This window comes from Aspergillus oryzae, chromosome 8 (assembly GCF_000184455.2).
Source record: "Aspergillus oryzae RIB40 DNA, chromosome 8".
In the NCBI taxonomy this organism is placed as follows: Eukaryota; Fungi; Ascomycota; class Eurotiomycetes; order Eurotiales; family Aspergillaceae; genus Aspergillus; species Aspergillus oryzae.
The window spans coordinates 1,683,287-1,709,689 of record NC_036442.1 but is presented as its reverse complement, the minus strand read 5'-3'; the positions used below and the strand labels follow the sequence as shown (position 1 = coordinate 1,709,689).

Below are 26,403 nucleotides of genomic sequence, written 5' to 3'. Positions count from 1 at the left end.
TCACAATACATTATTATCTAACTATCTTATATATCTCACAATACAACCGAACCATAACTGAGGATCCTTTCGCGCATCATAACCGTAACTGATCCTGAACATCATATGCCTTCAATTTCGTTAAAGAAAATATCCGTTCGAGACCCGAGCAAACCGCATCTCATCCTTTCCGAAATCGAACACGGCAACAAGGTTCTTGAAGAAAGGAACTCCCAGAATATTGATCACAAGGACGGGCCTTCCATTCTTCTCCGAGGGGACCAAGGTAGAGACGCAATATCCGTTTCCAGTATCGTAGATGAGATCTTCCGGAGCATGGTAGAAGGTCTGGTTTCCCACAACCACACCAAACACAGGTGGCTTGGCCCCACAGTCAACAATGTAAGCCTTCAGCTCATCGTTGTACACCGCAGGAGGCTCGAACCGTGTATTAACCGGGTCTACAACCGCAGTAGGGAGAATAGAGAATTCGTTTCCGGTGTCGATAAAGAGCTGAAAGGGGGTGTGATCGACTACGAGGGCATCCTCTTCTTCTTCCGCTGGCCCGTATTTGACGGCCGGGGTAGTGAAAGCCCAGTAGGAGATCTGTCGCTTGTCGGAGGTAATATTTATTGGGATGTTTTCCATGATTTCCACAGGGACGGTGGTAAATTCACTCGTCAGTTCCACTGGTGGGAGTTCGCCAAGGCTGATATAGCCGCCAAACGCTCCGGTACTGTCGCGTGCGGTGTGAGCCAACGCGATACTGAAGTACGGCTCTTCTATCAAGCCCTGCTCGTACATTTCGTTGACGACGGGGTTGTACACGGCCCGGTTATAGAAGTAGGTGTCATTGGGGGTGAAAGTGCCCGGATGAGCCGAGGTCAAGCTGGGGTAGCCTAGACCGAGGAGTCCGTTGTTCACCCCGTCGCCCATCGGGTGAGAGCGGTCGGCAAATGCAAGCTTTGTACGCACGGTAACATCCGCTATAGTGATAGTCTCGTAGGCCATGACACCACTGGCTAAGCCGGCACCGTATTCGATTCCAAAGTTTTGGTCGGGGACTTGCTCGTAGCTTGACGAGACATGGTATGTTTCTGGACCATACTTGCAGTCTTCTGGGGCGATGATCTGATTATCAGTGGCGTTAATACAAGTAAAGCCGTCCTGCATAATATATGTATCACTGCTCCCTGTGTCGACGAGCAGCTTAAAGGTCTGGTTGTCAGCCCCAATAGTCACGTCAACGTCGAAGACGCTGCCGCCTAGAGTTGCAAGGAGGGGAGCATTGTGGGACGTTTCCTCTTCGCAGGGGGAGCGACGGTTTAACGGAAGAGTCAAAGCCGAGCTGAGAGCAGTGAAATGAAGAACTGATGATAGTTGGATGAGCTTCATCTTGACTGTGGCAAGTACTAGAGCTTGAAGCTATGAAAGTTTGTTGTGCTGTGTTGAGGGTAGAACGAGGCGATTGAGCTTGAGCTTATATAGTGGACTGGAGATGTAGGATACCTAGGCACCCGTTTTGTCCCGTTTTCTCTAGTGTTGGGACAAGGTTTGGATCCTTAAAGCCAAGCTTCTTTGTGTATCGATCCAACTTAGGGAGATCACCGAATAGGGCTGCGCTGGCGTGGGGTTTGCCAAGCCCCGACGGTATTCTTTCTTTATTAATTTCCGGTTGCCTATTGTTAAACAAAGAGATCCCAGTAGATATTTGCCGTAAACAAGTGTTATAATGCGAAATGGAAAGGACGGTCCAGCTGTCACCAACAGATGAAAACTCTACACGTCTCCTCGGAGGCTGGGCCAATCGTGCCCTTGCATCGCATGCAGGTAGCCCGCAACCACTTCAGCCCAAAATTTGCTTTGAGGCTCTGATGAAGGACCATCGAATCTACGGAGTAGTACGCCGTACGATGATAAATTGAGGCTCAAAGGCTTCATCATCTTTCCCGGTGTTTTCTCCCTGTCGTGCTGTGACTCCTGTCTCAGGAGTTTCCAATTCCATGTCTAGGATGAATGATGATCCTTTGTTTCTGCTAGTAGGTCTGTGCTGATGGAGCTCTATTCTGTTGTACCCAAGCAATTTCCGGATCGATCGTTCTCGGCCAATATTCCGAGTGCGTTGTGAACGAGGCTGAGAGATACTACCTACTTAGGCCCTAAGACCCCTGCTTGTTGAGCTTTTGACGTCAAAGATGTAACGAACAACCGCCGATCTTTCCTATTGTGTGCTTAGTACCGTCAGGGATATGGTCTAATTAGTAGGAGTATAGTCTAGCTCGCTGCTCAGCTCGTCGTCGCAGGGCCTTTCTGCCTATGACTTAGAGACTAATCTCCCACTGCCCCAACAGAACTTGCCCGCAGCAGCCAATAGGAACGAAGCCCTGGTGTTGGTGGCCTGGCTATGGCCTTAGGCTACCACAAATAATATTTTCATAGATGAATACACTAAGTAACAGGGATATATACAACCAGAACACACATTCGCGACTGTGTCTCTCCCAATAATCCTAGTCCTTTAACACTACTCCGTATAAGAGGAAAGTTTAAACGATAACAGCCGGAGAAGCTCTGAGAGGTCTAGAAGAGGGTAACTCTATTTAATCCCTCATTTAAAGTCAATGGACAAATTCCGAAATGCCGACAGCTTTGGAATTACCACACTTGTGGATTCCGAAGAAGTACTAAGGTCCTACAAGTGTGGGGCATGCAATTGATTATCGCCATAACCAGGACATGTGATAAGTTATGGTCCATAGATCATACCACCCCAGCTAAAACATGAGTACTTTTATATCCAATATTGCCTTCCATAGTTTGTTCAGAGAGACTGGGTTCAAATCGAGATTCTAATAACTTGGTTGTATCTTTGATTAGTCGACGAGATTCACATTGGCTGTCATGCAGATCATACCCTAACCAATGATCGGGTACCCTGTATTCTTTAAAATCCAATATCTAGGAACAACATATGGAAGACAGACCAATCTCCCTTCATTATTATTCTTACATTCGGCTTAGGAGACTGCTGGTACAAGTTATCCGGGTGCGGGTGAGAGCTCGATATTAACCAGACAGTCGAGAAGTATAGCAGCCCCGACCAGAACATATTTAAATTCAAGAAAGGCTTGAAGTATGTCCGTCTCGTAATCGGCAGGACTCGCGGGAAGCTTGAATTACCTGAGGCCGCTGCGCTAGTATATCCGCACCTCGACCGGGCAGCAGTGGAGGCCGTCAGGGCGAGAGCAGAATGGGGGACAAGTTCAAGCATGCCCAGGGGTGGGTTAACGACTATCTGGACAGGAAAGTACTGCTAATTGTGCTAGTCAAGACCCCAGAGCTTCCATTTGCTAAAACATTGCTAACAGGAAACAATGATAGGAAGTGCAGCATCCAGGTATTGCGCTGGCTGTTACGTCTGACAAGCGAAAGCCTTTGAAGTTGCCATATAATGACCATAATCACCCAGTAATCAGCGGATCCTTGATCTTGCTGTTGACACGTGGTCATGTTCCTGTGCCTGGGATTGACAAGATGCTAGACATGACTCTTGAACAATCGGGAATCAAACGTCTGGTCCGAGGCCATCCCTCCGGTCACCCACTGAATGTTGGACTACCCCAGGGTAGCATTGAGCGTGTTATCAATAAGAAGATACATGAAGATGTTCTATATCTTTTAGTAGTGAATTTGCCATGCAAGAAAGAAGTGCAGGAGTCTGTTAATCAGTTGGAACGTCTAATGAAGAAGAATGACGTCAATGCCGATTCGCATTATATTGTTGCCGGTGGACAATTTCATTAGGAAGGTTTCTTTCGTTTTCCTTTATCTATTATTCATCTCCTTCCCTTTTTTTCTACCTTACCTCGTGCTTTCTTTTCTTTCCCTTGTTCAATTTAGATAAGAATAGGGTCGGGCATAAACTACAGTTGCTATATAACTATAACCAATCAGACAGACGCACCTAGAATTACTATACGAAACCCGGCGCTAGATATCTAAATGAGGGACTGTTTCGCCTCTTCCAGCACTTTAACATGTTTATATGCCACGTCATTCTGACTGATAACTACCTTCTCCCTCTCCACTCATCAGTCAGTTTTGCCCGGCAGACCATCTTGTCTGATTAAGAGATGTGTCATTATGATGGACGACTGAATATACCACTAAAAAGGCTGGGAGTGACGATGAGGTATGAGCATGGGACCTTCTGTTGCTTATTTTCGACCTATGTGTGCATTCATCCATCAAACAGAAAATAGTGGATCACAGAATAGCAATAGTGTACATAGTAACAGGATAGTAAGGTCTAGGATTTGTAACTCGACTGTTGAAGTGAGGACACCCTCGCAGCCAGTAGCCTGAATAATATGTACGTCTTGTATTGAAAGTATATACATCTGTTCCACGGTAATTTTAATAGCTTTGCATTGGTGATTTCTTCGAATCGCAGTGTGGACGAGTGACAACCGGTCTAGTAAGTGATGCCTTACGGACTCCCACCTCATGACTAAACGTTTATTCCGAGCCGTTCGCCCACTCCCCGAGACTCGGTTCCTAAGGTCGATGGAGGAACAGATTGGCGAGCACTGCCTCGATCGAAAGCGCGACCGAAGGCGGAAAAAAAAAGAAAAGAAAAGAAAAGAAAAGAAAAAGAAACCACGACAAAAGATACGAAGCCTCCTAGCAAGCCTTGATAGCAATACAAGCCTGAGATGGGACTTCAATATCGAACATAAACTTATCCGGGTCGTCGAGGAACGCCCGGCGATAGCGAAGACACCGCTTGCTAATCAGCAGATGGCCCCGACATGATACGTCTGAAGCGTATTTGAAGAACTGCTTATTTCCGCGGACATTATTGGTACGACGGATCATGTCATCCACACGGCTTGCATAATTAATGCAGTCCGCACAGTAGGCATGTCGGTCCATAGCTTCCGGTGGGACCCGTGTGTTGTTGTAGAGTAAGATGCCTATTGCTCGTTAGTTAGAATTTAGGGGACGTTGGAGCCTTTCAGTGGGAAGCATCGTAAAGGACTCGTACCACATCCTACTAAAAACAGGCAGCAGGCAGTAACGGCCACCGAAATTATGGAGATTCTCATGTTAGGGTTGGACGCAGCGATCAATGCTTCCGGGTGGACTTGTGGAATGAATGGGTGTCAGAATGGATTTCTATGCCACTAACCAAATCGGGCGAGTTGAAACCCCTCTTCGATTACCCTTCCCGGCTTAGTGCGTGTCGATGGACATCTGAACACGTGACCATGCTTTAGGCATCTATTATTATGCACTCATGTAGTGATGTCTTAGATAATACAGTAGGTAGCAATATTTAAAGAGGAGCAGCTTGTTGTCCGTAAGGCTAAAGGCTGGTATGGTTGCCAGTTTAGGTCTAGACAGGAGAAACCCATAGCCATGGAAATCCTTCGGTATGCACTGGATTCAAACATAGACAGTAGAGACATTCACTGGACTATTCCCTCCGAGCTTGGATTAAGGACACACCATCTCTCCAAATCTGGACCATGTAAGCAAAATTGCCGTGGCCAGTCCAGAAGATCTGCGTATTCAGGTGGCATAACTTCCAAGACCTCGGACAGGAGCGATTCTGCACGTCTTTCCAAGACCCAAAAACGCCGGAAAACGTGTAACTGTGTGCAGTAGCAAGCTAGCAACACAAGAGCAAAAGGCTGCCTCTGCTCGATCAAGCTAATGAACCCGACGCGGACGACAATCGGCCAAATATAAATCATACCGCTTGCAGAGAGTGTGCGGGCATGTTCAATACGTTGGCAGGTTTTCTCCAGTTCAGTGATGGCATGCTCCAAGACTGATCTTTCTTCTTCTGCGAGTACTTCGACTGTAAGCCGATATCTGAGCCTACTGATCTGGCCATCAAGGCCATTGAATAGACGGAGTGGTGTACCCCTGCGGATCACATCAGCTGGGAAGACAAAAGTCATGATGACATCAAAAGGGTCGCATACCGTTTCTCACTCCAATCTCGAGCCATTAGTGGCCCAAGACAAGACTTATTAATCAATGGAAAGAACTCAAGGAGGGTAGTGATACCACGACAGAGGTTGAACATCTCAATTACACTGCTCAGAGGCTGTGCATCCTTCGAGTCGGTCGGAACAGCACATATCCAGACCATGATGACGCTCGAGAATGCGAAGAGCGCAAAGCAGTTCTCCGCCGTTGGTTTCCGAAGTATAGTTCGGAAGGTCTGGAGTCCTAGAGCCATATGGAAAGTGGAGCTGGTGAGGTAATGACTGTGTTTTTCGGGCTTCACATATGACAGATGTAGTGCGGATAACGATAAGATTCCATGCATGAGAAACTCATAGGAATAAGCGATTTTCGGAATCTCAGTTCTCCACACGTGGCGGACATCTTCTTCATCTGATAAGGTAGTACATGTGGAGATGCAGTAATGGTGCATTAGTTCGGGATCTTGACCGTTCCACTCGCGCACGAAGTATGCCGTATCTGTTAAGTTGCGCTGGAAGACCCTTAATGCGGCATCTGTCCGTGCGGATATCTCGGCAAGAGATGTACCAGGAGCTGGGGTACATGCAATTAGTTGTTCAGCATGTTTCTTCTTTGGTTCAGGTTGTGGTGTAACAACTCGAGGTTGGTAGCTACACGAGAGACTGCGACGAGTACAATTTAAACATGGATCGGCTTCATCGCACTGGAGACATTTAGTAAGGGAGGGCCACCGTGAGATCTTGGTACTTACCTTCACTCTCCTTTTTTTGCATTGGTCGCAACCATTGCGAGACTTCTTATGAGATCTCCGGGGCGGCATGTTCCGTCTGACGTAGTGACAAAGCAACGAAGTCTCCGTTATTCGTTAGAAACGAAATAAGATCTGTGTAAGGTCCAAATATGGGGATCGCGAGCAGTATCTGTCCAAGGTGCGGCGTATTCAAGTAATACGATAGCGAAAACGAACACTTATTCGAATACGGAGCTTTCCAGATGTGATTGGCCGCCTTGAAGAAGAGGATCCACATTACATTGAAAACTCAACTTGAGTGGTGGCAAGTGTGGGTCTCAGGTGCTTTTACGATGCATTTCGGAACAGAGAATGTGGAGCATCCCAAGACCAAATAGATTGCATATAGAATATTTCTTCTCAGACTCAAGCCAGCTTGGACAAGGGCTATAGATCAATAGCCCCATGCTATTCATGTTGATCTAGGTCATCATGATGTTGTTGTTTTGACCATAGTTAGGGCTTCTTATATCAAACCATCCGGCGAGCGGCCATGTTGAATTGTCATTCGAATAAGAACCACCTATCATCATTGCACACATATACAGAGCAGTTATTCCTATAAATGTAAGCAGTTGGACTCTTTGCTCTATCTCGGTAGATAGCCGTTGCTGTGACCAGGCTTAGCTATTCTAGGCAGCAAATTTTACCGTTGACCCCCTGGCGCGAGTGGAGACATCCACAGACTATAATTATAGATCCGGAGGTGGAAACGATAACGAACTCGAATTCGAGACCACATTAAAAACATGAAGATGGCCATTAAGAAAAGAAAGAAGTCTTAAATTAGCACGATCCTTGCGGCTCACTATTATCGGCGACATCAGTTAACATGAGCGGTAACGACGATGGCGGAATCGACTTTAAATTGTACCGCTATACACCGTCCCTCGTCGCAGCAGTTATCTTTATTGTTCTATTCACCCTAACAACCGCCTACCACCTTTGGCAGACTGTTCGCCCGAGATGTTGGTACTTTTTAGTCTTTGTGACAGGTGGGATTTGTAGGTTTATCTCTCTGTGGAAAACAACCAAGTCAATAACGCAATCTAACAAAGACCAGTCCAGATAATAGGATACATCTGTCGCGCGCTAGCCCATTCTAACAAGGAAAACGTACCCATCTATGCCGTGGGAACTATCATGATTCTTCTTGCGCCCCCTCTTTATGCTGCCTCAATATACATGACTCTGGGCCGCCTCATCGGATATCTTGATGCAGAGAGATTAAGCCCAGTATCTACCAAATGGCTGACAGCAATTTTCGTCACCGGTGATGTGATCGCATTCCTCGCTCAAGGAGCAGGTATAGAACAGTCTAGCATTTTATATCATGGTTTTACTTCAATACTGACCATATTTTAGGCGGCGGAATCATGGCAAGCGGCACCATCAGCGCAATGAACACGGGTGAGAACGTCACAATCGCAGGTTTATGCGTGCAACTGGTCTTCTTTAGCGTATTCATCATTGTCGCTACCATCTTCCATTATCGCATTCGCAAGAATCCAACTTCCAGATCCGCGGGAACTTCCATCTTTCCTCGTCATTGGCGCGAGGCTACCTGGGAAACTGTGATGTTAGGGCTATACGGCGCCAGTGTTCTGATTCTCATTCGATCGATCTTCCGCCTGATCGAGTATGCACAGGGCAACGATGGGTACCTAATCAGCCACGAGGTATTCATGTACGTGTTTGATGCGACGCTCATGTTCATCACTATGGTGGGAATGAGTTTGTTCCATCCTTCGAAGGTTTTGAGTCCGTTGGCGAAGGCGGAAGCGTCTTTGGACAGATCCTATACGATGACCACCGAGCTGCGCGATGAGCCTGTATGATATGAATGATTTGTGTTGATTTTTAAACATATCCTGCACTGTTTGTTGTACATATGCGGTAGATTGACTATGAAAGCGGAAATATTAAGTTATTGAACAGCCCCTGCTACAACATGACGCTATCGCCAGCAGAGCTTGAGTTCAGCATTCCCATATTTCGGGTCTCACTAATCACCACCACCTTTCTGGTGTTAAGTCCAATGAGACGCCGTTCAAATTGACTTTACCATGCTCCAACACTGTCGAACACTCACCCAAGCCAAACTATACGGACCCCAACCCGAACACGAGACTAAAAACCAACCGCGTCTTGGCAGTCGTGCATTGCCACGAAGGAACCAAAAATGTCCCTGATATCGATACTTCTCATCCATACATGCTCTCTCCAAGTCTTGCAGATCACCTCACAGCCACACCATGTGATAACGTCATGTTCCCATGTCTAATCCTCTTGACGCTTAACATACATATTTCAAGGCCACGGTCTCTCACTGGAGCATGGTTTTAATGTAGCCACGCGTTAACATCCCCGGATATTCCACATCGATATATACAAAGCTCTCTCACTTCTTAGACCAAACCCAGAAAAATGGAATCGATCTCGGATCCGCCCCCTCCCTACTCCGAGTCCCCAATATCAAACACTCCCGAACAAGAAACTTTACCTCCAACTACCCTCATCCTATCAAACAAGTCCATCCACACGGAAACCGCCCCCTCAACGCCCCTCTACCAAGTATCCCAAGACATATCATCTCTACCCCAAAAGTTCACATCAGTAAAATTCGAACGGCTAGAAACGAGCACACCATTAAAACCCGAAAGCAAATCTACGGAACCAGAGAAGAAGCATATATTCTACCTTGCTCACCCGGCGCATGCACAGTACCGGAAAGATGTTCCCGCTTATTACATTACGTCTGTTTCCCCTGGGTCTCTGGGTAATATTCGCTTTGAGGTGAGTAAGTCGCGGTTTCAGAAGATCGACTTCAGGGCGCTTCTTAGTCCGAGGAAGACAATGGAGGATAAGCCGTTGTTTTGTGAAGATGTGGAGACAACTTTGTTCTCTGCGAAGATGAAGTGGACTGGAGGTGGGTATAGGTGGACCGATGCTCGGGGTATGGAGGTAGCGTTTGAGGGAGGGAAGGGTGAAGGATCGAAGTTGGTTGTTACGGCATCTATGGACCAGGATATGAGGGATGCGCTGATTGCTTTGTGGGTTTTGAGGATATGGTATGATACAGCTGACAGTAGCAAGGCTAAAGCGGATGGTGAGTTCACCCTAGCTCGATGCTGCTATATCGCCCCTACTGTAGACCCGACTTGTTTTATTTAACTTTTGAACAGAACTAGCGGCATGGTTGCCGCCCACGGCGTATGGAAGAACGGATTTAGGCCTCGCGAAGACGTCAGGAGCGTTGGGGGCTCTTGGTGCACTTGGTGGAGGTGGCGCTTGATCGGTGCGTTAGCCCTAACAGTGCTCAACTGGAGGTATTCACTGATCATAGAACCATACCGCATATAGCAAACGGGTCTTGGTCGGAGATCATAATAAAAAGATTCATGAGCTTCGTATAAAACTCACAATTGATATTCACAATCTCTATTTCCTGTCCTGTATGTCTATCAAATCTAGTCTTAGCCATCACTGAATCAGATTGCCTCTAAACAATCTCAAATCTTCGCCCCATAAACCTTCAACACCTCCCCCAGCTCCTTCTTCTCCTTCTCCGCCGGCCTGTCCCCCTCGGGAACCCCAAACACAAGCTGCGCCCTCAACTTCCAACTAGCCGGCACATTCCAATTCGCCGCAACCTTCTCATCAATGATAGGGTTATAATGCTGCAAATTAGCCCCGAACCCCTCCTCCTCCAACGCAACCCAAGCCATCAACTGATGCATGCCACTCGTATGCTCAGACCAAGGCTCGAAGTTCTCCGCATAGAGGGGAAACTTGGCCTTCAGATCTTCAATCACCGGCTGATCTTCATAGAACAGTACGGTGCCGTACGCCCCCTTAAACCCGTCCAACTTCGCTCCCGTCGGTTTGAATCGCTCGGGTCCGATGCGCGCCAATAATACGTCCTTGGTGATGTTCCAGAGTTTCTCGTGTTCTTGGTTGAGGAGGAGGATTGTGCGCGTGGTCTGGGAGTTGAAGGCGGATGGGGTTTTGTGCATTATTGAGCCGAGGATGGATTGGATTTTGCTGTCTGGGATGGGTGATTCGCGGCGCAGCGCGTAGTAGGAGCGCCGGTTGGCCAGGGCGGCGAGGAGGGAAGCACTGCCTTTTGACATTATGGGTATAGTTGGTTGGATTTGGTGTGGGGTGTGTGAGTGCTTGGAAATGGAATCTGTGTGGTTTTCACTGGGGGGATTGTTGAGTATTTATAAATTTCCAAATTGGACAGATCTCGGAAAATGACGTTAGTAATAATTCCGGGGGATGGAGATCTCGTTAACCTTTGTACAAGTCCGATTGGATCTGGGGAACCAATGATAACGCTTCAATTAGCTTAATAAAACTCATAGATGCTTAAACATCCTTAGGTAACTGTGTGTCATGCTTTGTTAGTCAATTGCTTCAAATCCAGGGTGGTTTCAAATACGAGGATACCATAATCCTTGGTCATCCTTAGAAACAAGGTTATACTTTTAGCCCGGGTGTGGTATAGTGGACCATGCCGAGGTAATTCCGCACCAGCCAAATCATGTTTTGAGACTTGTAGGAACCTATAGTGTCAATGTACATCACGGAGTTCATTCCTTTTCTGAATTATCATCAACTCATGAACACTAATTAGTATACATCTATTCTATATATTATACGATCGAGGGGAGATAATCAAATCCGGGTGGGAGTTGGTTGTCTGTGACCAGTCACCTTCGTGCGTTGAAACACTCCTTGAGCCGCAATAGACAGCCATTATCAGGCAACCAAGCTTTGATATCATAGGGACTTGGGCTCTAACACTGGGCGCAAGAATTCGGGACAAGGTGCAAGAATGTGCCCGCTTCCTACTCCCAGTGTAAGCATCATTCTATCGGTTGCGGACAAACCACCCGGACGCCGAGGTAGGTTTTAAGATAGGTGCCATCAGCATTGAGCGTTTCCCGTGGAAAGAATCATCGGAACTTGTTCCTGGTGACTCTTCAGGCCCCAGCACAGCTTTTGTCACCAGGTTCACCGTCTGAGTGTTTGACAGCTCAGCCTTCGCCCAGTCTTTGCAACAGAATAGGTTGAAGGGTGAAACCGTGTCGCCGTCCTGGGGCGGCGTTGGCAGCCACAGGTCTTCCGTTGTGAAATGCCAATCTCCGTCGAGGCCATTGGGCTTTGTCAACAATGTCAGTTTATGAAGGATGCACCCGTTGGCCTTCGTGGATGTCTGTTCGGTATAGAAATCATGCACGCGGACATGCTCGGGGATGATGGATGCGTCCTCGGTGGTAGAGACCTCGTGCGGATCCACACACGCTTCTTCGAATTCCATGATCTGTAAGAATACATCATGGTAGTGGCTGACTTCATACCACCATTCTTTTCTCGGCATCCGCCGAAGCAGATCTAATCCTTTGCGACGGAGGTGCGGCCAGCGGCACTTCCAGGCGACAGCGTGAAGGGGGTATAGCAAACCGAAATCGAGACAGAGTGTCTTTGATAGCTCATCCGGGTAGCGATCGGGATCCGATACGATCTTCTCGCCAATGCGGACAATCTCCTCGAAGTCCTCGCGGTGCTCGTCCCAGGCGCATTCGGAGCCCACGCGGTACGTGGTCGTCCCCATAACGGTCGAGTACCACATCAGGCGAAGGACTTCAGCCGCATCCTGTTCGTTCTTGTCCCACGTTGCGCTTTGCCGTCGAACAAGATCATCGAAGTTCGTTTTCCAGCGGTCGCGCGTTTGCCGAAGTCCGCTTATTATTGTTAGCAATCCAGCATCTGGTAGCTTTCCTAACTTTAAATTCTGATCCAATAATTGAAATACGGCTGCAGTGGCGGTGACCAAGTCCACCATAGCTACCCTGACTTCGCGAAGGCTTTCAAACCTGTCCGTTAGAATGAGCAGACCGGTATCAACCGGGTTCAGCAAGACCTTTCGGCGTGTGCCGGGATGAAACTCGGAACTGTTGAGATTGAAAAGACTAAGAATCGGAGCCAGTTCCGTTTCCACAAAGTACGACTGGAACGAAGAATACCCTTGGCCCCACGGCACCCTCGGCCGACTACCGGTCTTCTCGCGCCATGCCCACAGGAGGTTAATACCGTTCGATATATGCGACGCTGCAGCGGACGCGTTCCCCCTAAGAAACTCAAAGGCCGTGAACAGAATGCTCGCCACCACGACTACGGGAATGGCGCCCGTATCGGCGGCGCTTTTCTCTATCGTCGAGCGAAGAGCCCGGGTATACAGCTGGATGGCCGGATGTGGATCGCCACCTGCGGTATTAAACGAGGGGAGCAGTTTACAACCTCCTTTGTGCTCATGCAGTGAGCCTATGGCAGCGATGGCTTGGCGAATAGCGGGTTCCACAAGACTGAGTTGGAGGACAGTGACCTTCCAGAACGAGCCTTCAAAGAACCCGGAGAGCTGGGAGGACGACTTGTGAAAGAAAAATTCCAGCGCGCGTGACTCCGTACTCGACTTGGCCGTCACGGCTGTCAGGAGCGGCTGGGAGATATTTGATGATGTTGTCTGCGAAGCGTAGCCGTCGCATTTTCGTCCTGTACTAACGCACCTGAGACAGATTGTCAGTCCATGGCCCCATCTACCCTCATTGGGTCTGCTGTGTTAGTCGTACCGAGCGCAGGCGGGCTTGCCTTCGTCACACTTCACTTTCCGGATCCTGCATCGCAAATAGTTTAGCACCGATCCTCTCCTTGTTTGAGCTCCGCTCGGGATTTGGCTCTAATAGCCAGTAGCACTAACTTGCAGGTGATACAGCCCGTCCGCACTTTCGGCTTACTCGCCCGCTTCCGTTTCGCTGGGGTCGGCATTTCAGATACAACTAACAATCAGAGCTCTATGAGACGTCTATGTTTAGAATCAATGTCCTGGCGAGAATACGAGGCGAACAATAATCGACGTCTTATATCACGTGATCTAGATATACGTCATACGCATTGCCTATTTTGGGGAACAGAATGCGAGAGGCACCTGAAGACCAGCCTGGAGGGTTACAGTTACATATGACTTTTTTCCTGGAAGATGAGATAGACCTCAGCCTTAACCATGATTGGTAACAGGTCGCGTGGTCCTCATTTGTAGAAGTCGTGTCGTACCAACTATATATACCCAACGGTCCGTCGAGACGGGAACGGGAATATACATCCCGGGTCAATATGCATCAGTCTCGATTTAACTATAAGGGTGGAGATCGAGTACCAGTGTCCCGTCCCGAGGCCTTCGCCCGGACGCTAATCTCAGATGTCCCTTATCTCGATATGCACCTAAAGAAAAGCCTAACAGAATTTGCGTTACTGTAGAGTCTACCGCCAGGAAGGTGTTAGGCCACCCATCGCCGAGGCGTCCACAGTTACGATGCATAAAGCCCGATATGACAGCAGGTGGTCTTATTTGGGAGGAAGGGTCCCATCTGGAAGAAAAAAAGAATCAGCTTCAGCGGGGCTTCCATTGTCTATACAAGCTGCCGTGCCGTGCAAAGTGGGATGGAAACGTATCACACACGAGTTGACAATGAAACTGTCGGCAATGCTTGACAGACAGGGTATAGCGTGGACTCTGGATGTCCGCGAAACCTTCCAATGTGAATCCTATATCGAGTACGTACTTCGGGTATTTCAAACAGCCAGGGTCAGGTCACACAAAGAAAGCATTCGATAGCTTTATTCGGGAACACGGAGCTCCAATAACCCGACACTAGATACCTAACAATGGAAGTTTAATCACGACTGTTGACATGGTAGATGATTGCCAAGGCGGCTCATTAGCTTAACATGAAACCGATCCTAGTAGTGAACCAATGTGAAAGGGATAGTGGCGGTTCCATGCCTTCGTAAGACGTAGCGGACGAGTCTCGGATACATTTTTTCACAATTAGGACATACAGTAGTCAGCTTAGAGTATAGACAATCCAAATAAAATTCGCATAGTAATCAACGTCCCATGCTCCACGGCAGGACACATGCAATAATTCGCTCAGAAAATACTTGACAATCCCAATGCATAGATGCAAATTCATTAATTATCGATCATCGGTAGGCAGTCACAGCGCTCTCTGCCCATAAATGATATGCAGTCGCGAGTACAGATGGAGCGACGTATCGCGCAATTCCTTCCGCATACCTGCCACCAGCGCCTCAATCTCGATCCGGTGCCAACCAAGCATCCGCGTAAACAGCGCATAGCAATAGGGCGGCATGGCTTCGATCATGTTGACCTGGTGGTAACGACCGAGCTCCTTCATCTTGGGGTCCTTGGGCCAGGGGCTTTGGGGGAGCTGTTGTTGCCGTTAGCGTTTCCTTGTGCACCGGGCACGGTAGAAGTTACGTACCTTATAAACGTCCTCGCGAACGTTGACGAAGCCGGCGTTTTCCATCTGCGACCTCCAATTCTTCACGGTGTCGAAATCCTTGCCGAATTTCTTGGCACTGATGTGCATGTTCTTGACTCCCTCCATCATCGATGTTGCTTTGAGATGTGTGTCATCGTCGGAGAAGCAGTTGACTTCGATCGAGGCGATTTCAAACCATCCACCGGGCTTCAGGTTCGCCAGGGCCTGTCGGAACAGGCGGTCGTGGTCGCGGATGAAGCCTTCTAATTCACGGCCGTGGATGTAATCGAAGGGCTGGCTGTAAGACCAGGGTGCTTCGAAGTCATCCACCTCGAAGCGGAGGTTGGGAGGGATCCTAATCAATTAGTAACATTCGATAGACTGGGACGCATCGCTCATACCATGACGGTTGAATAGGACTGAGATCGTTTCCTGAGCCGACCAGTCAATACAGAGTTTCTTGTAGCCAGAACGAGATACCGTACCAATCACTTCGGATTCGGGATGTTCGCTGATATCGTCAGTATTCCGCCACTGACTCTCACATCCGGTCGGACTTACTCTGCAAAATCAATGGCCCAGATTCCAGTTCCGGTACCAATATCCAGGACCCGAGCGGGGTTCTTAATAGGGGCCGCGTGCAGCTCTCCTTTCAAAATCATCCGATAGATGTGGTGGCTCTGTTCTCGTTAGTGCGGCCATTCTATCATTCACCGATGATTCCAGCGGGCTCAACCAACCAAGTCCAGACGGTCTTGTTCTTGTTCATCATTAGGCTATCTCAGTTAGTAGACCTCCTAAAACAGGGCAATGTAGTACTCACCAGAATGTATTCACCCTCATGGTACGAATGATATCTGCGACCATTCTATAAGATATACTTAGTAAGCGCCGCCATATCGCGGTTGAGCCAAGAAATACCTCATATCTGTGCCGTTAGCAACATCCCGACAGAAATGTGAATCGGATACTTACTGATAATTCATAGCACTCGACGTAATACTGGTGGTATAGCTGGCATCTCCCAGACTACAATTGTCAGCCAATCGAATTGGGCGAGATAGAACTTCGCCACTTACGATCCCGCATATAAGGAATCACCGTCGGCATCCGAAAAGGTCTGGTAAGTTCTAGTTAGCTGGATCTCACCCCAGTACTAAGAAGATAAGAAGAAACAACATCAGGCTCGATGATGCCCTGAATATGTCCCTGTGGGATTTCTGGTTGCTGTTCCTGTTCGGGTTCCGGCTCAGCTTGCGGTTGAGGTTCAGGTTGAGGTTCCGGTTCAACTTGTGGTGGTGGACTCTCCGGTGGAGTTTCCTCCCGGGGGCGTTTCTGTGGTGGTTCGCTACGGGATGCCATTCTTGTTCAAGAATTGCGGATGGCAGTAATACGAAGACAATTTCAGGGAGGAGGCAAAAGTAGGTGATTGTGGAATGGTAGGAATAGAAACCAGAATAATCCGGGGAATGGGAAAAAGAAAAAAAAAAAATAATAAATCAATACCCCTACTAGCTAATTATAAGAATAATAGTAATAGAATCAATAGCGGTAAAAAAGAAAATATTCCACGGGAAAAGGAAGGGAAAATCGGCAGGAAAGGGGAGAAAAAGGTGCTGAAGAACGAGCAATTGTGGTCCCAACTGCAGCGAGTCTTTAAATCGGACTCGTCGATAGGCTGCATAGCGGGACCGCCGTTGAGAGATTTGCGGTGTCTCAAAAAGCTGGCCAACTTTCGCGAAGCAAAAGACACAAGTCCCGTTCGGCTCCTGGCACTATTCAATGATCAATCCCATTCCATCATAATATTACGCCCGTCACTCGTTCGTTCGCATTTGCACGGATGCACCAGCAATGTGCCGCGACCGTCGATCGAGGAGGTCTTGTGGCTCTTTTGGGAGGCCAACAGCTTTAGCCACTTATTAGTCGGCATTAGTGACCATCTAAGTGATCGGTTAACTGGTTGGTTGAAGGTCTAGTGGATCCACTGGACGGATCTTTTGCCATTTTTTCTGTGCTCAGGCGTTTTGTCCTTTTTTTTTTTTTTTTTTTTTTTTTTTTTTTTTTTTTTTTCCCTCTCTCAATGCCCCCCTCGATTAGGGCATAACCACATCCCAATTCTTTGTATCGAAAAAGGGAGAGACAAAGGCAACCGTTTCGCCACGTCCAGTTGGGTAGCCAGAAAGATTGATCGCACGCCTATTGATAACAATTCGCTACGTAGTAACTATAGTATAGGAGGGGTTAGGTAATTCTTCTACTCTCCTGATCCTAGAGAAAAATTGCCTCCTGGCGTCGGCACCACCTCCACTACCCGCTGTCAGCAATTCCAATCACGCCACGTCACCGTGGTCTCAATTCTTCAGGCTCATGTGGTCCACGAAAGGCCATGGAAAAGAATCCCGAGCATCTGTAGGGATCGGACTGAGCCGTTTCTACTGATTCCATGTGGCGGTGGGGGGCTTCCGTCTCAATGCACGAATCTTGTGCATAGCGAAGTCATTGACCCTTGCTGGCTCCACAACCCCCCTAGACGGATCGATGCATCACATCCTTAAAAAGGCAAGAGCCGTTGGTGTGTTGGCAAATGCGACTCTAACTTCTAAGTCTAAACCCTGTTTGTGTGCTTCTTAGCTCATCATGAACTGAGCAGTCTAGAACAAGCTACGAGAGCGAAGGAAGGGCTTTTGCAGCTGCCCGCAAGATTCAAAAGTACGAGAAGCCTGACAGCCAATCAGGCCCTTGCCTTTCGCTAGTGCGCACGGTATCTTTTGCAATTTAATTACTTCCTGCTCGGCGTTCCGTGGTTCGTCGAGCCTGGAACCCGAGTTTAACTCGCACTGGAGATCGGAAGACACGAGGGGAGGAGATCGCATGTTAGCAGGTCACTCCGGAGGACGGAGCTACATCTCGTTTGATTTATCGTCCATCAACTTTGATTTTAAGTTTGATAAGATGGCTGTTGGGGACAGAACAGGATCACATACTACCGAGCGGCTAGATAACGGTCTGTCCTACTTCCTGACTCGTCGTACACAATCAATTAGATCCTGATTAGGGCTAAAATCCGGCGCACACGTAGTGGCAGACTAAGTTCTAACGCCTTCTCTCACCAATCTTAGTGTGTTCCTTCCAGGAATCGTGCATAAGGTGCATATCCCGTAGTTGGGGAGGGGCACCGTCTCTTGGCGAGCGATAATACCTTCCGATATACGAGGGTCATCGGATGAAGAGGGGCGGCTCGTCGGATGTTCCCCGTTTCTCTCAAGCTGCGAGGGCTTGTGCACCTCAACAAGCCTATCACTCTGTCCCCTTCCTCAGTATCTTCGTATTCAGTTTATGCCTCCCTTCTGACGAGCAGTAGCGAAGAATGGTTGGCGTACCGCGCAGCACTGGCTGTCGCGCCTGTCTCCAGCGGCGGGTCAAAGTGGGTGCTCCATTGTTAATCTGCCTCGGCCACGTTCCCACTCCAGAGAAAAAAAAAAAAAAAAAAAAAAAATAAGATTTTAAAAATAAGGCTTTAAGAAAAAGAACAAGAATATCATATTGAAGCAGAAAATTCCCATCCTAATGAAAAAGAATAGTGCGATCAAACCCGACCAGAATGTCTACGCTGTCAAAAGCGCAAAATAACCTGCCCTGGCTACCAAAAGAGATTCCAATTCTACCATAAAACCGCCCCAGCCGTCGTTAAATCCACCCGCACTTCCAAATCCGACGACGCACGTCCATCTAAACCCACGCCGAACGGATACCACCACCAGCAGGCACTCGTGCTCGCCCGACCTACGATCGACCAATCCGTCGCGCCGAACTTGACCGCGACTGCTCTGGACACACAGCTGAAAGAGGTCTTCTCCGATGTCGTCTACGCGATCTTCCCGAACTTGTACGCCGCGTTTTCTGCCCGCGTCGATCTCACCTGGGTCGACTTTGTGCGACATCATTCCGCTGCGCAGTCGAGCGCCGTTAATTGGGGTATTCGTTGTTTGATCACCTGGTTCTTGGCGCGACGACATCACGACCATGACCAGCTCCAGGCGAGTCGACACATGTATAACAGGGCGTTGTTCCGATTGCGTGGTCCGGATGCCCATCGCTCAGGCTTCGGGCGTACCATGTACACCACGTACCGGGCGTTTCTGGTAGCGGAAGCCTTCACTTGCCAGGAGCCGTGCTTTTTGGAAAGCGAGGAGTGGCGGACGATGAATCGGGAGGCGTTACTGGCGGAGGAACGCGACGGGAAGGGCAGCCGACTGGGTGAGATCACCGAGAATGCGTTCGAGGAGGTGTTACTCTGTCCGGGGTACCTGGTGCGCACCCGTGATATGATTGCTGGGAACGCATCCGAATCGTCGAGGGAGTCCCTCACCGCGGAGATTCGTTGCAGTCGAGACCTCTTGCGGGGTTTGCAACGGCGGTTGGCTGCGCTGTTGGAGCTTCAGATGAACACTCAGCTGGTGCAGAAGAGAAGTCCTCTGGATGGGTCTATCCCGAAGCAGTTCGTGCACACCATTGCGCATCGATCGTTGCGAGGTATGGACTCGGCGTTAGCACTCCTTGACCAGCTCCTCGTGCTGCTTGCTGCTAGCAAAGTCCGGATGCTCGGTTCCGATGAAAATAATCCCGCTCAGAGTCCCTGGAACAGGGTCACGTATCAACCAGCTCCGGAAGGGACAATATCCGTGACCGACGAGGGCACTGGCACGAACGAGGTGAAATCCCTCGATTGGCTTGATCAGCTTGCATTGTCCATGGGGACTCTTGCGCTCAAGACATGACGAACTTCAGCTCGTCATTTGGACCAGGTCGCCGGCTCTGTGCATGGTTATGTCGACCAGGATCCGACTTCTTATTTTCTCACCGAGTGAATCGGGCTTGTCAGCCGGACTCTCCTTTGTTTTCGTTCAACTAAAAATGACTGCACACGATGCCACGTTGTCCCCGTAACCTGGAATGCGGGACAAATCTAGAATGTGGAATCGATGCCCCGGAGTGGTATTCCGAGTCTCGGTCGCTTCAAACCAGGCATAAATATTCCTCTACCGAATTGCGTTCATCCTAACCGAGCGTGACCACCAAAGTTTACACCGTAGGTAGAATTGGTCTGGATGGAAATCAGCTATGCGCATAGGGTCATATGTGGAATAGCTCATCGCACAATCGGACATCCTTGCATACGGGGCGTTGAATGGTTTGGACGCACACCCGCAACATTGCCTTGGCAATTTCAGTCCAGAGAAAAATACATGAACCTCTGGCAACTTTGTTTCAAATTATATGATGTGTACCAATGCAATCGTTTATATCAATGAATAAAAATAAGACAATAAGAAAATAGGCCTATAGCAAAAAAGGGAAAGAGGTTGACCATTGGCAACACACCGGAAGTTGTATATTTATCCATCTAGCCTCTACAACATACTTATGGAGAAGGAACCCCACCAAAACACTACAAATCTAGATAATAGGGAGTAATAATGGTCAGAAATATGGTTCCTCAAATTTACACAACCCTCAGAAAGTCAGTCCTGTAGGAAACCTGCTCCAAGTATATCTCCCATAGTCCACATCATCAACAGGGGCTACGTCGTATCCACATCAACCCCACCAATGAGACGGAAACCAAGGCCTACGCCATAGAGTTTATACGGACGTCGCTGAAGCGGGTGACAGCAGGAAGGTTGCCGAACATGACTCGAAGTGCCGAAGGAGGCAGACTTTTATTCGTCAGTGGCGCTACACGTACTTTTGTCGCCTAGGAAGGGGCATATCGATGGCCAATGGCGTTTTGCGAGGGCAAGACAAGACTTCCCTGCAGGTTTCGTCACCTTTGCCGCAATGATTGGCTTAGATGAGATGTTGGATGTGTCAATCCATCTTGGACCTCTAAGCAGGTCACTTGCGGTCAGACGAAGTAGATCATTGCGAACACACATCACGATAGATAAATGCGTGGGATGGCGGTCGGGGGTGCATGGGCATCGAAACTGCAGGATGATTGCTTAGATGTGCCCTAAGTTGATATCGGAGATCGAGAGATTGCGGAGACTTCCTCGATATGTAAGACATGAAAAAGACATCCAACTGACTGGGTGGTTTACCCGGTTGGACTCCATATGTACACCGGCTCCAGTTGGGTCGGAAGTCTCCGTGGGCAGATGTCAGTGTCCCAGACAGGGCAATGATCAAGCACTGAGACGGTTTCCTTCTCCCTTCTTTGGCATCCGCGGCAGCCCTAACCACAGCAAGAGAATACCTCCGGACAAGCCGATGATGAAAGGCTGGAGAACCTCCACTCCTCGTGCCTGTGCAAGGGCACCGACCACAAAGGGTAGAACAGCTGCACCTCCTCCCCCGAACGCAGCCGCAAACCCAATGGCGCTGACATGCTGCGACTTCGGGAGAAGCTTGGTAGCTACGACCACGACAGCAGGGAAGAAAGGGCCAAGGAAAAAGCCTTGGAGGGAGACAGCGACCGCCGAAGCATAAAAATTAGGCACAAGCCAGAGAATTAGACCCAGTCCAATAGCCAGTAGTGAGTATACCTGTTGATTGGTTAGCTGCGATGGGGCTGTAGGTGAGACTTCTTACGTACCACAATAGAGACCTTCTCTCCAATTCGCGGCGTCACGAAGCCCAGTACCACCCGGCCTACGGTGAGTCCTAGCCAAAATCCAGTAGCCGTCATGCCGCTGGCAAATGCTTCTCCGTTGCGGATTTGCATCATGAATGTTACGATCCATCCGCCGAGTGCAACTTCAATTCCTACATAACCGAGAAGGAAAAATGCACACAGCCAAGTTACCCTGGCATACGTTTTTTTAAAGAGAACTTGACGGAGACCACCTTTGCTTTCATCGGCGCAAGCGTCTTCGACAGGTGTGCCGGGCGAATCCCAGAAAGCCGTGAGAAGGAACGCGAATTCGAGCGCCGCGCAGCCAATCTAGAAATGTTAGTGATTGTTTGGCAGTTGGCTAGACTTTTGCGTACCATGATGTAATAGAAGTAATACCATTCCAGATGAGCTTTAGTAATCAAGGAAGTGGCTATCAAAGGACTTAGTACTCCGCCAGCGCCATAGAAACCGTGTAGTAGTCCAAGGAGCTGGTTTGCATTCGCCATATTCCCTAGCCAGGCATTCCACGCGGCATCGCTAAGTCCATTGCCAAAGCCCGCAAAGATGAATGACACAACCAAGACCGGGTATGGTGGATGCAGACAATTGACTATATACGCAATGATATGGCACCCAGGAGACAGCCATGCAACGCCACGACGGCCAAGCTTAGCGTGAATTCGATTGTTTAGACAAGCAGCGAGAGTGTAGCCACCAAGTGGTGAGAAGAATACAAGTGACACAACCGTGTAGGATAAATTGTAGTGAGATTCAAGCTGTATGTTTTTAGCATTGATCAAACACGTCTATCTGGGATATTGGGAGACCGACGTAAGGTATCAAAGGCTATTAATGTCAGTAGTGATCACATATATTGGAAGTTATGAGATCGCTCACCCCATACGCAGCGTCATTCATGCCCATAACTAGAAAGCTCCAATAAGTAGCCAATGTTTTGAGTATATTGGACCGGGGATGGTTCCATCGCTCTGCTTGATGGAATATCTGGGGAGGCTCCTGCCTTGACAACTCAAACGACGGTTGTTCTTCCCGATCGTTGGAAACGGGGCCATCCGCTGCCGCCATCTTGTTGGTCTATGAAACCGACTGTGAGACCAAGCGATCAGTTGACAATTGATACCGATGATGAGTGAGATGTATCTCTATCATCTTGAGGAATCGATCGTATTCTCCCCGCACATGCCAAGTGCCAAGATGAACAATTCGAGCTTTCGGTCATGACGTCAAATCGGCTAAACTTCGGGAAAACCATGGAGATAACTGGGCAATAGGTATGTTTATGTTTGATCGAAGCAGTGGTCATTGAAAGGTTAAAGAAAGATGATCTGCTTGGAATGCATTCATCTGGACAGCAATCTGCCGGCATTAACAAAAATAATCAAGAATGATGGAGATACAGTGTCTGCTGCGACTCAATGAGATGTGTATTGACTTGACAACTTGGTCTTAGCATCTGAAGGGTGATAATCCGTTTCTTGTGTGGTACAACGCTTTGTAGATTAGCAATTTAGAACGTAGGACTGCTAGTCCCTCATACCAATTATCAAACATATCAGAAATCGGTATAATGCGCAGGTAATCTACAAAGTCGGGCTCTTCCGCATACTGACTCATGAAGGCGGACGATCACGCGCTTGTTGAAGTCGCGATAGCGTGCCACAGATGGATGAATTCTTCTCCGATTGAAGTCATAAAGCCGGTAACCATGTTCTCCAAAGGTCCCGAATAGACAAGGAATCCGATCTACGGAGCAAGTCGTCTAAGGGTTGTTGGCGGGCAACGACGGTCGACGGCTCCTCATTTTCCCGCTGGAAATCTGTGAAAGGAAGTTGTGCTACAGCAGTAGTGTTAATTGACTTCCAATAGTCCCTTTATAGCATCAGAACATCGCGCAATCGGTTTCACTCCACAGGGGGTGCCAATGCTTCCCTTTCACGGTTGAGAGCATCATCGACAAAATGGCGGCAGACTTGGATAGTTATTCCGAACTCTTTCGCGAAGTTCAGCTCATTGAGTGTTTCCGATTTCCAGCTTGTTGTGTCGGAGGTACACGGGGAGTACCTGGTGAAGTCAAGTCTCCCAATAGCGGCTGGTCTCAATCCTGCCTTGAGTGAGGCCTGTTTCATGTCTCTGGCAACGTGGTGAGGAATCCCCCAGATGTTAAAAATAGCAGGCGAGCTCGGGGATAGAAGGATGGCTCGGGCCAGCCGGGGGATAATATATCACCATTGATGTGGCTGTGATGGATCCACTTGTACCCGAACATTGGGCTGTGAGTTTATCGATACAATTTCTGCAAGGAACAGTGCGATCTCACGTGGGTCAAGTCTCACTAAGAACAATCCTTTCTAAGTCCTACTCTGGTATTGAACGGGTTGGTCACATTGAAGAATAGTGGATCTGACTCAGCCTGGGAACAAAGTCGATCGTTTTGGATGGTTTCTTCCTGCGTGCGAACTTCGGAATGTACGGAGTATTTGGAAATGATTCACCGAGGCAGTTGCTAATTGTAGTTGTAGTAGTGGTATTGGTGCCATCATGTGCATAGTGAGACTAGTGCAATGGACAGTCTCGAGAGTTTCGGAGGTCCGTTGACTAAGAGAAGGACCAGGTCTTGGTTAAGCCGCGGAGGCCCGAGGATGCCGGAAGCGGAAGCGTGCGGCCAAGTCAGGTGAAAGAAAGATCACATGTTACACAGGGCGGTCTCCCAGCCGCCGAGGATGATTTGACTCTTCCCCTGACAGGGACAGTGACTGGATTCCAGTGTTCCTACTGGGATAGACTTGACGGTTCCATGTCAGGTACCCGTTGGTCATTGATGTCATGGTTGACGAAGATATGTTCCGGATCTGGCGACGATGCGTTATGAAGCACTGCATTAGTAAGGGAAACTGAAGGATAATCACTGGAAGACGGGACAATCCTGGGGCAATCCTTGTAGTCCAGAATGGTCTGTTTGCCAGGTACGGAACAGGAACGACCAATGGTGAATTTGGATGCCTAATAAGTGTGAGGGCATCGCCACAGCCATGACCCCGTGCTTGCGTGGCCCATTTTTCTGACCGAGAGAATTACAACCGTGATTGGCCATTAGTCAGAGCCAAGCCTTGGGTTTGCTGCATTAGTTGAAGCTTGGCCTGCCAGACACCAATCATGACAAAGGATAACGGAACAAATTGGGGGAGAAACGTCATGAGTGACCCGATACGGCCGCGTCACAGTCTCACAAAAACCAGCGCACTCAAGCGACGATCGCCATTGGTGGCCGTTGCGTGATTTCGGTTCTAAAATAATCCAAAAACCCAAAAAAAGAAGGAACCCCAGGTCCCGGCCGATTTAAGCGACAAAGACCGTCAGGGGTCTAGACGGAACTCAATCCATCATTAGATTTGACATTGTCAGTGAAGACACTTTACTATTACTACTCAGAGAACATCCGACGTCTTCCTGAACCCCACATTCTCTATCTACCTATCTATATAAGCTCGAGCGTACCTGCATACCTTTCATTCAACTACCCCAAACACTCAAAATTCTCAATTGGATACTTCCCAAGTCACACACAATGGCATCCAGCGCAGCAAGTCAGCGGACCGAATCGGTCTCCTCCCACAGCTACAAGAAGTCCCTTTCCAATAAGGCCGATCCAAATGCCGCCCTGAGAGAAGAGCAGCCGAGTAAGTATATCAATTTGTCTCAGTGTGATGGCGAACTCGCGGTTGACCTAGGTTAGTTGCCAATGCGATCGGTGGTACATCCTTGTTCTCTTTGCGATCCATGCAGCATCGCGATGCAAAGGGCGAGATTATCAGTAAGTGTGCGCAGTAACCCTAATCCTGGTCCCATGGCTAACCTCTCTCGTTAGCCGATCCGGATCGCTCCAACCCGACTCGCCCCCGACTGGAACGACCGCTCGATACCATCCGTGGCTTCGAGGCGGCCATTGAAGCTCGTCGGCGAGAGAATGCCATGTAATAAATGGAAATTGGGACTGGGAATTGGTGTTATCTTGGGAGTTGCTTTTGTTTTCCGAAAATGATATGATGGGAATGGTTCATTGAGCGATTGTCTGTATGTATATTATGACTGGGACCGTGTGAATATTATATTATTTCTAGTGGCCTGAAGATCTCAAATATTGGGCCAATGGGTCGCATTTTCACCGACTTAAAAGATTAAAGATTAATTAAAATATTCTAGGCAGCCATCGAAGCTCAATAGAAAGCACGTTTGGAAAATCTAGTGATTTCTCCACTGCGCAAGAAATCCGACGGATAAGAATTTAAATTCTCTGCTCGGAGATAAGGCCAATCCACTCGGCATCCACATCCGCACTATCTAGTGATGCGCCGGCAGTTAGCATCGTCGTCCCACTCCGTCGCTCTGTCCAATCTCAGAGCGACGTTGAAGATCCGCTGCTCCATGTCCACGACATTAATGGCGAGCTAAGCTTTTGAGGTATAGACCAAACTGCACAAGACAAGCGACGCCGTGGCTGGTGACGCGTTCGATGCTGTATAGCGGGGCGGTCTCCCTGGTGTGTCGCCAGCGGATAAAGCATAATGAGACGTTGCTATTAATACCAGATTGCAGAGTCTGCGGCGAGAATTTAACAGGGGCCGCTGTCCTTTTTTCTCCCAGACTGT

The 26,403-nt window shown here is 48.6% G+C and overlaps 9 protein-coding genes across 9 annotated transcripts; 4 read left to right on the top strand and 5 right to left on the bottom strand.

The window, feature by feature from the left end:
* Positions 1 to 120: 120 nt before the first annotated feature.
* AO090010000644 (pepsin-like aspartic protease) lies at positions 121 to 1,374 on the bottom strand (the record flags this gene model as incomplete). Its single annotated transcript, XM_001827554.3, has 1 exon — positions 121 to 1,374. One exon carries the CDS (start codon positions 1,372 to 1,374, stop codon positions 121 to 123), a length of 1,254 nt encoding a protein of 417 aa, XP_001827606.1.
* A 1,874-nt stretch (positions 1,375 to 3,248) lies between these two features.
* Positions 3,249 to 3,783, top strand: AO090010000645 (uncharacterized protein; the record flags this gene model as incomplete). Its single annotated transcript, XM_023233560.1, has 2 exons — positions 3,249 to 3,258; positions 3,449 to 3,783. 2 exons carry the CDS (start codon positions 3,249 to 3,251, stop codon positions 3,781 to 3,783), a joined length of 345 nt encoding a protein of 114 aa, XP_023094265.1.
* A 1,667-nt stretch (positions 3,784 to 5,450) lies between these two features.
* Positions 5,451 to 6,799, bottom strand: AO090010000646 (Zn(II)2Cys6 transcription factor; the record flags this gene model as incomplete). Its single annotated transcript, XM_023233559.1, has 4 exons — positions 5,451 to 5,913; positions 5,973 to 6,552; positions 6,655 to 6,682; positions 6,731 to 6,799. 4 exons carry the CDS (start codon positions 6,797 to 6,799, stop codon positions 5,451 to 5,453), a joined length of 1,140 nt encoding a protein of 379 aa, XP_023094266.1.
* Positions 6,800 to 7,601: 802 nt separating this feature from the next.
* On the top strand, positions 7,602 to 8,607 carry AO090010000647 (RTA1 domain-containing protein; the record flags this gene model as incomplete). The annotated part of the gene is made up of 3 exons (XM_023233558.1): positions 7,602 to 7,773; positions 7,833 to 8,075; positions 8,135 to 8,607. The coding sequence occupies 3 exons, from the start codon at positions 7,602 to 7,604 to the stop codon at positions 8,605 to 8,607; spliced, it is 888 nt and encodes a 295-aa protein (XP_023094267.1).
* Positions 8,608 to 9,196: 589 nt separating this feature from the next.
* Positions 9,197 to 10,185, top strand: AO090010000648 (uncharacterized protein; the record flags this gene model as incomplete). The annotated part of the gene is made up of 3 exons (XM_023233557.1): positions 9,197 to 9,840; positions 9,961 to 10,067; positions 10,133 to 10,185. 3 exons carry the CDS (start codon positions 9,197 to 9,199, stop codon positions 10,183 to 10,185), a joined length of 804 nt encoding a protein of 267 aa, XP_023094268.1.
* Positions 10,186 to 10,281: 96 nt separating this feature from the next.
* Positions 10,282 to 10,902, bottom strand: AO090010000649 (nitroreductase family protein; the record flags this gene model as incomplete). The annotated part of the gene is made up of 1 exon (XM_001827559.1): positions 10,282 to 10,902. One exon carries the CDS (start codon positions 10,900 to 10,902, stop codon positions 10,282 to 10,284), a length of 621 nt encoding a protein of 206 aa, XP_001827611.1.
* Positions 10,903 to 14,829: 3,927 nt separating this feature from the next.
* AO090010000650 (class I SAM-dependent methyltransferase) lies at positions 14,830 to 16,479 on the bottom strand (the record flags this gene model as incomplete). Its single annotated transcript, XM_023233556.1, has 9 exons — positions 14,830 to 15,063; positions 15,118 to 15,472; positions 15,519 to 15,549; positions 15,603 to 15,628; positions 15,679 to 15,797; positions 15,858 to 15,893; positions 15,941 to 15,985; positions 16,093 to 16,146; positions 16,267 to 16,479. 9 exons carry the CDS (start codon positions 16,477 to 16,479, stop codon positions 14,830 to 14,832), a joined length of 1,113 nt encoding a protein of 370 aa, XP_023094269.1.
* Positions 16,480 to 19,235: 2,756 nt separating this feature from the next.
* Positions 19,236 to 19,988, top strand: AO090010000651 (uncharacterized protein; the record flags this gene model as incomplete). The annotated part of the gene is made up of 2 exons (XM_023233555.1): positions 19,236 to 19,653; positions 19,909 to 19,988. The coding sequence occupies 2 exons, from the start codon at positions 19,236 to 19,238 to the stop codon at positions 19,986 to 19,988; spliced, it is 498 nt and encodes a 165-aa protein (XP_023094270.1).
* Positions 19,989 to 21,305: 1,317 nt separating this feature from the next.
* AO090010000652 (MFS transporter) lies at positions 21,306 to 22,822 on the bottom strand (the record flags this gene model as incomplete). Its single annotated transcript, XM_023233554.1, has 4 exons — positions 21,306 to 21,665; positions 21,716 to 22,063; positions 22,111 to 22,512; positions 22,634 to 22,822. 4 exons carry the CDS (start codon positions 22,820 to 22,822, stop codon positions 21,306 to 21,308), a joined length of 1,299 nt encoding a protein of 432 aa, XP_023094271.1.
* Positions 22,823 to 26,403: the final 3,581 nt, after the last annotated feature.